At 49.7% G+C, this 10,879-nt stretch overlaps 1 protein-coding gene across 1 annotated transcript in view; it reads right to left on the bottom strand.

The window, feature by feature from the left end:
* Positions 1-2,214: 2,214 nt before the first annotated feature.
* The window catches only part of SV2A (synaptic vesicle glycoprotein 2A), a 52,791-nt gene continuing 44,126 nt past the window's right edge, over positions 2,215-10,879 (bottom strand). Inside the window, exons 12-13 of the mRNA XM_082202159.1 lie at positions 8,340-8,499; positions 2,215-2,557 (exon numbers count right to left, since the gene is read on the bottom strand). Coding sequence (XP_082058285.1) covers positions 2,374-2,557; positions 8,340-8,499 — 344 coding nt within the window. The 3' untranslated portion in view covers positions 2,215-2,373. The remainder of the gene's footprint in view (positions 2,558-8,339; positions 8,500-10,879) is intronic.

Below are 10,879 nucleotides of genomic sequence, written 5' to 3'. Positions count from 1 at the left end.
CTGTCACCACGTTTGGTACTTTGTGTATATCCTCTGTGGTTTCCACCAACTGGCACTGCAGCATCTTAATTTGTCTTGGGACCCACATAAAATCAAAGTCACATGAATACATGTCCCTCATCTGAGAGTAGTTGGTGGCAGTCAACCATGGTGCGAGATGTTCCAAAGGTCTGGGCCAGAAGATGGGAAGTTCTTCCGTCTAGATAGGAAACGAGACCAACCAAGCGAAAGGCAAGCTCTCCAATTAGACTGGTGGTACTTTATTGTCATCATCTCTGGAGAAAGGGCCATCATATTGTGATAGGAATTTTATGGTCTTAGATATATGGTAATGTTCATAAGTGTACCAACCAAGCACGTACATAGATCAGCACAGGAAGACCAATCTGGAACCATTTTGATTCCTAAACTGACCAAATGTTTTCTCTGTGAGGTCAAAGTGGGAAACCTCCCATTGTCTCTTTCCTCACAAATCCTGTCTTAAGGGCACATTTAAGATATGAATAGGGTGTGAGCCTGTGACCTGGCTTAGGAACTAAGTATTTATCATTACAAAAGACTGGCGGGCTCCCCAGGCAATCCAATCAAGTAACCTGCCAGACAGGAGATAAACAAGGACAGGAGAAAAAAACATTCAAATTTCTGTTTTAAAACCGCCTTTTCTGTGATGTAGGTGTGATGTATCTGAGGGGTGGTCTTAGGTTACACCCCTTCTGTGATGTATGTATCATGTTTCTGGGGGTGGTCTTGATCTACAGGGTGGCAATTTCAAAAGTCTTTATAAGGCCTTGCATGACATTTTTCTGGGTTCCTCTTCCTCTCCTGCGGGTGAGGGGAGACCCTGTTGCGACAGATCAATAAAGCTTACTAGCTGCTTTGCTTCTCAATATTCTCTGGTTGGCCTCTGTTATTTTCTCCTACCAATAGGGAACCTATGTAAGGACTCTATATGGGCTCTTGGATATCCCATAAGGGAAAAGGGCAGTTTTTGTTTACAACAATAGCTTGGCCTTGCAAGCAGAAAGTCCCAGATTCCATCCTTTGAAGGCATCTCTCATGGGAGGGCTGAGAGACCCCCTGCCTGAAATCCTGCAGAGCTGCTGCCAGTCCGAGCGGACAATACTGACCTCTTGGGCCAGCTTCAGATGTTCCTATATCTTGGGGAAGGGCGGGGGCAATCTCAGCAGAGGAGAACCCTGAAAGGCCCAGGCTCCAATCTCTAGGTAGGCCTGGACGAGACCTGACACCCCCGGAGCGCCGCTGCTGTCTGTCAGTGTCAGCAACACTGGACTAGATGGGCCCAAGGCCCCTGGCTCGGAATTATGGCAGCTGACTCGAGTCCCAAAGCAAAACAGATCCACCAGCAGCCAATGACACAGATGCACAATGAATGTACAGATTGTGGAGAGGCTCACAAGAGCGAAGCCCGGCTTGCGGTACGGCGGGGCCTGTTTTGCACCGCACCCAGAAACCCAAAGGCTCTTCTGCCGCAGCGGCGCCAACCCCACCCGGAGCCCTGGAACGTCAAGCTAAACAAAATCACACACCCGAACCGACGCTAGTTTTACACACCCAGAAACGGACACTACAATGTGTGGGGGGAGGTTGTTTTGTTTGTCTCCCCCCCCCCGCTGTACACACACACACACACACACACACACACACAAGTGGTATGGGTGTGCACCGAGACACAAAAGTGTGCCTCTTGAGAACCCCTTTTTTAAAAAATAAAAAAGAAGAAGAAGATGATGAAAGGAAAAGGGGACGTTGGGAGCACGTTAACACACCCGAGATCTGTGAGATTTACTGTTTTGTACAAGCTTACACATTGGTGTAAAACATCGTCACATGTCCTCTACCAGATAGTTGGACACACATGCACACATACCCCAGCTTGGATTGGCGAAGTGGTTTGCGGGGGGGGTCACACACCCTGAAATGCCATGGGTTCGGGAGGGGGGGTCACGCCGCCGCCGCCCGATGTTTGACCTCTGACCCGTCTGCGTCTCTTTTGCGCAGAGAGACAGAGAGAGAGAAAGAGAGAGAGAGGCGACTTTGCGCCTCGTCCGGTCCCCCTGCTTTTTTCTTGGGGTTGTTTTTTGGGTGGGTGGGTGAGGATTCACACGTACACCGATAACCACAAGAGGAAATTGGGGAGAAGGGCCAGGGGTGAGATTTGTCTGCGGGCGAAAGCCCGGATCACGGTAGGTTCCCCCCCCCCGGTTGAAATGGTACGACAAGACAGTCACAGTGTCTACAACTCTAGATCTGCCACTTGCCCCCCTCCCCTGGCAAGTGGGACGGGGCAGGAGAGGATGAGGGCCGAGTGCGAATCTCTCTCTCTCTTTTTCACATGCTCGCACGGACGCACGCTCACTGCAGCACCTGCCCCCGTGTCTCCGGCAGCTTGAGGGCCAGGGAGCTCCCCACGGCCAGCGCCGCTGAGGCCAGAAGGATGGGCACCGCTTTCGTGATGCCCACAAAGGACGTGAAGATGCTGATGCCCAGGACGGCGGCCAGTTTGCACAGGGCATTGAGGAAGCCGAAAGCAGTCGTCCTAGAAGCAAAGGAAGAAATAATAATAATTTTATTATCAGGAGGTTGGCGGTTCGAATCCCCGCGACGGGGTGAGCTCCCGTTGCTCGGTCCCTGCTCCTGTCAACCTAGCAGTTCAAAAGCACGTCAAAATGCAAGTAGATAAATAGGTACCGCTCCGGCGGGAAGGTAAACGGCGTTTCCGTTCACTGCTCTGGTTCGCCAGAAGTGGCTTAGTCCTGCTGGCCACATGACCCGGAAGCTGTACGTCGGCTCCCTCGACCAATAAAGCGAGATGAGCGCCGCAACCCCAGAATCGGCCATGACTGGACCTGACGGTCTGGGGTCCCTTTACTTTTAACTTTTAGCCTGCCCATCTGACTGGGGTTGCCCAAGCCACTCTGGGCAGCTTCCCACAAAATATAAAACCACAACAAAAGGTATTGTGTAAGGTATTGGTTGTGTTTAGAATAGATTTATGAAAGATTTAGAAAACTTATTGATTAGAATATTTGTATGAGAGTGTATGGGGAAAATACAGAATGACAGATACAATTTTGCTTAAAATGTATATAGGAAGTGCAGTGTAAGTGATGGAAATCAATCAGTGAAATTTTATTATTGAGATATTTGTAGAATAAATTTGGAAGAAATTCTTCCAATTTTTCTTCCAATTTTTCTATTTCTTTTTTCTTTTCTTCCTTTTTTCTTTTTTGTTCTTTTTTATATATGTGTGTGCTTATCTGAAATATGTATGCATGTATGTATGTATGTATGTATGTATTTGCAGTATTTTGCTCGTACTGTATTCTGTAATGATTATGTTAAATAAAATTTGTTAATTATGTTAAATTAAAAAAAACACACATCAAACCTCCCTTCGGATGCCTTCAGAATATCATGAAAAAGATGCACATAGGGGTTTTTGTTTTCAGGGAGAAAATTTCTTCCCCAGGCAGTTGCATCTCAGAATCAGGAAATAACTACCGTATTTTTTGCACCATAACACTCACTTTTTTCCTCCTAGAAAGTAAGGGGAAATGTCTGTGCATGTTATGGAGGGAATGCCTACGGGTGGCGGGGGGGATCTGCTGCAGTCGTGAGCAGAGGATCCATGGTTCCCCTTCCTTCCCTCCTCCGTGGCTCGCTTTGAAACAGCAAAGCGGGAGAGGAGAGGAGCCTTCTCCTCTTATACCCCTCTTCTGCATTATTAGCAGCATCCTTCTCCACCCACCCCACGCGTGCTCCTTGTCCCTTAGGTGCTTTTTCTTCCCTCCCCACTTAAAACATGGTTACAAAGCATGGATCCACATGGATCCTCAGGATTTTTGCACTGGGTCACCCCAAATTCACCATCAGATCACATAGCATGTCCATGGCTACAGCTTGCACCAAAAAAAATCACGCACCCACTGTTGCCTGGGGCTGCAGTGGTGCAAAAACGTGGTTACAAAGCATGGATCCACATGGATCCTCAGGATTTTTGCATTGGGCTACCCCAAACTTACCACATGTCTGTGGCCACAGCATGAATCACAAAAATCATACATCCGCTGTTTCGTTTAGAATATTTTTTTCTTGTTTTCCTCCTCTAAAAACTATGTGCGTGTTATGGTCGGGTGCGTGTTATAGAGCGAAAAATACGGTACATGTTATTGACACGCACAGACTCTCTTTGGGCACGATGAGTCTGCCAGGCTTTGAGGTGGCATCTCGCCACGGGGAATCTTATGTTTTAAAAACACAGTCTTCATGCCAGTCGCCTGCTGATCAGAAAAAAACCTGACTCCTCGCCCTCGCTGTGCAAGCCAGCGACACAAATGGAGGAAACCAGAGCCAGTGTGATGTAAAATGGTTCATGTGTTGGACTAGGTAGGACCTGGGAGAGCAGGGTTCGAATTCCCCACTCAGCCACAAAGCTCAAGGGGTGACCTTGGGCCAGTCACTGCCTCTCAGCCTCACCTACTGAAGCACGTGAACGTAAGCGGGTACTCGCTTGGTGTTAAATAAGGATCAGGCAGACTCAGCAATGGAGAATAAGAAGGTGAGGTTTATTGCCAGGCAATAAGGACCCAGTTTGGAATCTCTTCCAAAAGGAACTGGGACCCCGATTGACAGAAATCCAGAGGTCTTTATACCTGAGCAAATCACAGCAAATCATAGATCATGAGACAACCATGAGGGATTCACGATATTGTCAGCGAGAATCAGCCAATCAGCAAGCTCTTGTCACGCTACCAGCTCCTGGTCAAGCACAGAGTTCTAGTTCTGCTTTCCGATGCTTGCAGTGACGCTCTGTCTAACCTCTCCCCTAGTTATGACAGGACAGGGAGTTTGGAGATTTTGTGGTTTTGCTCTTCCTGTTCTGTGGATTAATTTAGCCTCTATCTGAGGGGATTTTGTACCAGTATCTCTGATTCACGTCTTCCCCTTGTCCAGGGTACACGGATGTTTGTAGGGGAAAGGCCGGCTCCTAACTTTGCTGTTCCAAGCAGTTTGCAGTTAGCTAAGGCACAGCTTCCCTTTGATTCAAAATGGACTACAAAATACTGTAAGCCTTGATTATGTGTAAGCATATATGAATATATTGATTACTGATAACTGATTATATGGATAGCATAGGGGTAGCCCTTCTTCCTTGCCTCACTACCTCACAGGGCTGTTGTGACGATAAAGTGGGAAGGAGAACCATGTGACCAACTAGAGATCATAGCTGTCAAGTGTCCCTTATTTGGCGGGACAGTCCCTTATCCCAGCGCCATGTCCCGCTGCTGTCCCTTATTGATGAGGCTTCATTTGGCTGCCAGCTGGGCTTTCTGCCTCTGGCTCAGAGGGGCTCAGAAATTGAACATACCTGTGGCCGGAAAATCCCTTATTTTGGCTGCTGATCCCTTATTTTCGAGGCTGCTGGTCCCTTATTTTCAAATCTGTAAGTTGACAGCTTTACTAGAGATCCCTGGGGGGTGGGGGGTTGTTGTTGTTGTTGATGATGATGATGATAAAAAGAGGAAACGGAAGAGGGAGGAGGAAGGGCATTTAAAACAACAACAACTTGATCTATACAGTGGTACCTCGGGTTACAGACGCTTCAGGTTACAGACCCTTCAGGTTACAGACTCCGCTAACCCAGAAATAGTACCGCGGGTTAAGAACTTTGCTTCAGGATGAGAACAGAAAGCGCGCGGTGGTTTAGGTTAAGAATAGACCTCCAGAACGAATTAAGTTCTTTACCTGAGGCACCACTGTATTTTGTAAGCCTTCGCTTTCAGGTTTTTTGCTACCTCCAAGCAGTGTATAAATTTTTACTAAAAAATAATCTAGGAAATCAACACGTCTTGCTGATTTCATTACATCTGCTCTGTTTTGCAAAGCCTGTTTGTGCCGCTGCTTTGAAACGGACCTCAACCTCTGTGACCTGACCTCTAAGCTTTTGCCCCTCTCTCTCTCCTCCCACCGAAAAAACGCAGCACTGGGTTTCTGCTCCTCTTCAGGAACCATTCATCCTGCCTCCTCTCTCTCTCTCTCTCTCTCTCTCTCTCTCTCTCTCTCTCTCCCCCTCTCTCTACCCCCTCCTCCTTTTCTCCTGTGCTGCCAAGGTCCCTGCGGGCAGCCTGGGCTGGCGTGTGACTGGCAAGCTGGATGCGTCACTTTTTCTCGGCTTGCCCTCATTTCCAATGCTAGGCATCCTCTCGCTTCCCCCCTGCAAAGCGTTTATCCCTGGAAGGACATTGGGGGCGCTGGGAGGGAAGGGACAGTACCGCACCGTCATGAGATTTGGATTTTACACTTTCTTTTCTAAGATGTTGCAATGCAGGGAGGAATGCAATTAACCGCTAGACAGCTCCCATAGTTCTGGCATTGCAGAAGCATTCGGGCAGTGCTTCTGAACCCTCCTGTCCCCATTCCCCAAAAAATCATATACATTGTTGTCCTTGTAAACCATGACGACTATCAACTTGGGATTTGGGGGTTCTTTTAAGAGAAATTCTTGATTCGCAACAGGAGGGTTTGCGGCGGCATCTGAATTCATAGGAGCCAAAAGAAAGACCTGTGACACACTTTGCGTTGACACCTTCCCCCTACTTTGTACAATGGTAGAGTTCGAAGGGACCGCAAGGGTCATTTAGTGAAGTTGGTGGCGCTGTGGGTTAAACCACAGAGCCTAGGACTTGCTGATCAGAAGGTCGGCGGTTCGAATCCCCACACCGGGGTGAGCTCCCGTTGCTCGGTCCCTGCTCCTGCCAACCTAGCAGTTCGAAAGCACGTCAAAGTGCAAATAGATAAATAGGTACCACTCCAGCGGGAAGGTAAACAGTGTTTCCGTGCGCTGCTCTGGTTCGCCAGAAGCGGCTTAGTCATGCTGGCCACATGACCCGGAAGCTGTACGCCGGCTCCCTCGGCCAATAAAGCGAGATGAGCGCCGCAACCCCAGAGTCGGTCACGACTGGACCTAATGGTCAGGGGTCCCTTTACCAACTCCTCCCAAATGTTCTGGATTGCAGCACCCATCACCCCCTGCTCAGATGATGATTGCAAGGGATGTCAGCAGCTGATTTCGGGGAAATGGCCTCAGTGGCCAGGATTATCCTCTGGGTTCCCCCACCCCGCAGTGAAAGACTGCCCTCTGCAAATGGAGACCCTGCCAGGTGTCAACTGCTGATGGACAACAGAAAGATCTCTGCAAGAAACACGTCCGCACCTTATAGATCTTGGAACTTCCAGTACAATTTCCTCCTCCGTGTTTCCTCCTTGTGATGGCCTGGGACTCGGGGTCGGACTCCAGAGGAGTCTCAGTCTGTACCAGACCCTTTGCCTCAGGCATCATCTGAACCTAGTCTGGGGCCTGACCCTGAAGAGTCCCAGTCTGCACAAGTTTCCCTGCAACAAATACCATCTGGGCCGAGTCAGGGGCCTGAGCCTGGCTCCAGATGCGGGGATTACCTCGTTGCCTCCAGCTGGGCCATCACTTACAGCTGCTCCACTACTGGTTCAGTCAGGAGAGGCTGAGGCGGCCCCCGGGTCTAGTAACCCACCAACATCTCCCGAGCTGCAGAGACTCAGGTCTGAGAGAAGGAGAGACCTGAGTACTCGCAGGAAGAGTGCTCGCCTTCGGGTGAGACAGGGAGGTGAGTCGCCGGGGGATCAGGACTGGCCGTTACCCCGACAAAGGCTGTCATACCCTGCCCCAGATTGCGGGAGCAACATTGCTGTATGCTAGATCCTGCCTGAGATCCTGAACCTGTCCTTGCCTGGTTTCCTGCCTCGTGTCCTGCCTTGCCCCTGTCAGACTGACTCCTATGCAGTGGCGTAGCGTGGGTTGTCAGCACCCGGGGCAAGGCAAGTAATTTGCGCCCCCTAACCCGTGGATTTTAGCAGGGGGCAGAGAGCTGCGAGTGAGAGCGCCCCCCCCAGATGTTGCGCCCGGTGCGGCCGGCCCCCCCTGCACGCTACGCCACTGCTCCTACGGTTTCTGGACTGGTCCTGGACCATGTTTCACAGGTTACCCCCGGGTCCAGCACACTCCTGCACACCTTCTGCAGAATGACCCTAGGAGCCAACCCTCAGTGACTGACCCACCTCCTTTCCCTCCGGTTGGCTCCAATCAGCACAAAGGGAAAGAGGGCTTCTTCTCATTGGCTAGGAATGCTCCCCTTTCATGCCGATTGGTCAGCTCCAGGATGGTGGAGGCGGGGTCTCTGCTGCAGAAATCACCTTTGGCCACCACCCAACAGCAGACCCCTACAACTCTGGTAGGCTTTCCCCAAGAACTGGGGTTTCTGCGAAGAGGGGGAGGCAAGGCTTACCTTCTATCTGATGGGTAAAGCTCGACCGTGAGGACGTCCAGGGCGTTCCACGAAGCTATGCTGACCCCACCAAATAGGCAGAGGAGGGCGATCATGGCGGACTCACTGTTCCCAAATGACAGGAAGAAGCAGCTCACGCAGGACATGACGCTCGACCCAGCTTGATGCGTCAGGGAGGAGATGGGAGGGGGGAGGGAAGAGAGAGGAGTCAATGGGATAGTCTTAATTCAAGATAAGAAAATTCCTTCCAGTAGCACCTTAAAGACCAACTAAGTTAGTTCTTGGTATGAGCTTTCATGTGCATGCACACTTCTTCAGATACACTGAAACAGAAGTTGCCAGATCCTTCTATATAGTGAGAAGGTGGGGAGGGGTATTACTCAGAAGGGTGGTGGGAATGGGAGATTGGCAGATAGCTGAGATGAGCCTGTTGACGACTCTTAACGACTGTAATAGGTCTATATAGAAGGATCTGGCAACTTCTGTTTCAGTGTATCTGAAGAAGTGTGCATGCACACGAAAGCTCATACCAAGAACTAACTTAGTTGGTCTTTAAGGTGCTACTGGAAGGAATTTTTTTATTTTGACTATGGCAGACCAACACGGCTACCTATCTTAATTCAAGGTTAGGCATGTCTGACTGCACCAATTGCCCTCTGCATCCATCGCAGAAGCCGATCTCTTAGGAATCGTCAAACAAGTTTCTAGATCTCATGGGGGAAAAGGTTCAAAACCCAGAGGACGGCTCAGTATCACCCAGAGGAGGGCTCGGTTTCTGCAATAGTGTTGATCAGGCATCCCCAATCTCGCCCCTCCAGCTGTTTGGGGACTAAAATTCCCATCATCCCTGACCACTGGTCCTGTTAGCTAGGGATGATGGGAGTTGTAGTCTGAAAACAGCTGGAGGACTGAGTTTGGGGGTGCCTGGTGTTGATTAACAGGTGGTACCCAGCTAAGTCCTACTCAGAGTACACCCATTGAATTAATGGAGCCCAGTTAGCCATGCTGACTTAATTCAACCAGTCTGCAATTCCAGTTGAATACAGCCAAATAATAAGAATGTAGCAAACTTTGTTATTAGTTATTTCCTGTATACAAAGTGTGTAAATATGTTTGTATTTATCTCAAGAGAGTAAAAGAAAATGCTCTCTCTCTCTCCAAAGCTGTCAACTTTTCCCTTTTGTTGCGAGGAATCCTATTCGGAATAAGGGTAAGGTAAAGGGTAAAGGGACCCCTGATCATTAGGTCCAGTCGTGGCCGACTCTGGGGTTGCGGCGCTCATCTCGCTTTATTGGCCGAGGGAACCAGCGTAGAGCTTCCGGGTCATGTGGCCAGCAGGACTAAGCCGCTTCTGGCAAACCAGAGCAGCGCACAGAAATGCCATTTACCTTCCTGCCGGAGTGGTACCTATTTCTCTACTAGCACTTTGACGTGCTTTCAAACTGCTAGGTTGGCAGGAGCAGGGACCGAGCAACGGAAGCTCACCCCGTTGTGGGGATTCGAACCGCCAACCTTTTGATCGGCAAGCCCTAGGCTCTGTGGTTTAACCCACAGCGCCACCTGCGGTCCTACGGGAAAAGTTGACAGCTATGCTCTCTCTCTCTCACACACATACACTCATTAATTTCCCAAGGTATCTGGGTAACAGTTAGATGCAGTAGACTTAACCTGTACCTGCAAAAGCATCACTCTTTCAGCTCTGTGTGCTTTTCAAGGGAGAAGAAAGGTCGTCACCCTCACTAGCTCATGTCCAAAGAGGTGGAGGAGCTCAGGGAATTTGGGGGAGACCTCAAGGGGGGGGCAGAGGGCTCCCAGGTGCCACGATGCCAACCCTCCCACGGATGTAAACTGTTCATCAGGAATCCTGCCTACGCACCAATTTGGTTCCTAGTTCTCCAGAAACTTCATTATTCATTCATTCATTCAAAATCAGCAACTATTCACACAAATGAAAATGCACTCCTGTTGCCTAGTAGGGTCTTTTGAGCAAATCGCACGGTCTCTTTCGTGGGGAAACATTAACGAACGAGGCCAATTAGCACGAAAGTCAAAAGGGCCACAAAGCAACAGATTCCCTGCCCCTCCGAAACCTTTCTTTGCACCAAAATGCACTGCCACAGAATCGTAGAGGCGGAAAAGACAACGAGGGTCTTCTAGTCCAACCCCATGCAATACTGGAGTCTTTTTGCCCATGGGTAGGCAAACCCGGGGGCTGGATGCGGCCCAATCACCTTCTAAGTCTGGCCTGTGGACGGTCCGGGAATCAGCATGTTTTTACATGAGTAGAATGTGTCCTTTTATTTAATATGCATCTCTAGGTTATTTGTGGGGGACGCGGGTGGCGCTGTGGGTTAAACCACAGAGCCTAGGACTTGCCAATCAGAAGGTCGGCAGTTCGAATCCCCATGACGGGGTGAGCTCCCGTTGCTCTGTCCCTGCTCCTGCCAACCTAGCAGTTTGAAAGCACGTCAAAGTGCAAGTAGATAAATAGGTACCACTACGGCGGGAAGGTAAACGGCATTTCCGTGCAGTGCTCTGGT

Source organism: Podarcis vaucheri (genome assembly GCF_965113315.1).
Source record: "Podarcis vaucheri genome assembly, chromosome: 16".
Taxonomy (NCBI): domain Eukaryota; kingdom Metazoa; phylum Chordata; class Lepidosauria; order Squamata; family Lacertidae; genus Podarcis; species Podarcis vaucheri.
This window is presented reverse-complemented; position numbering and strand designations above follow the sequence as displayed.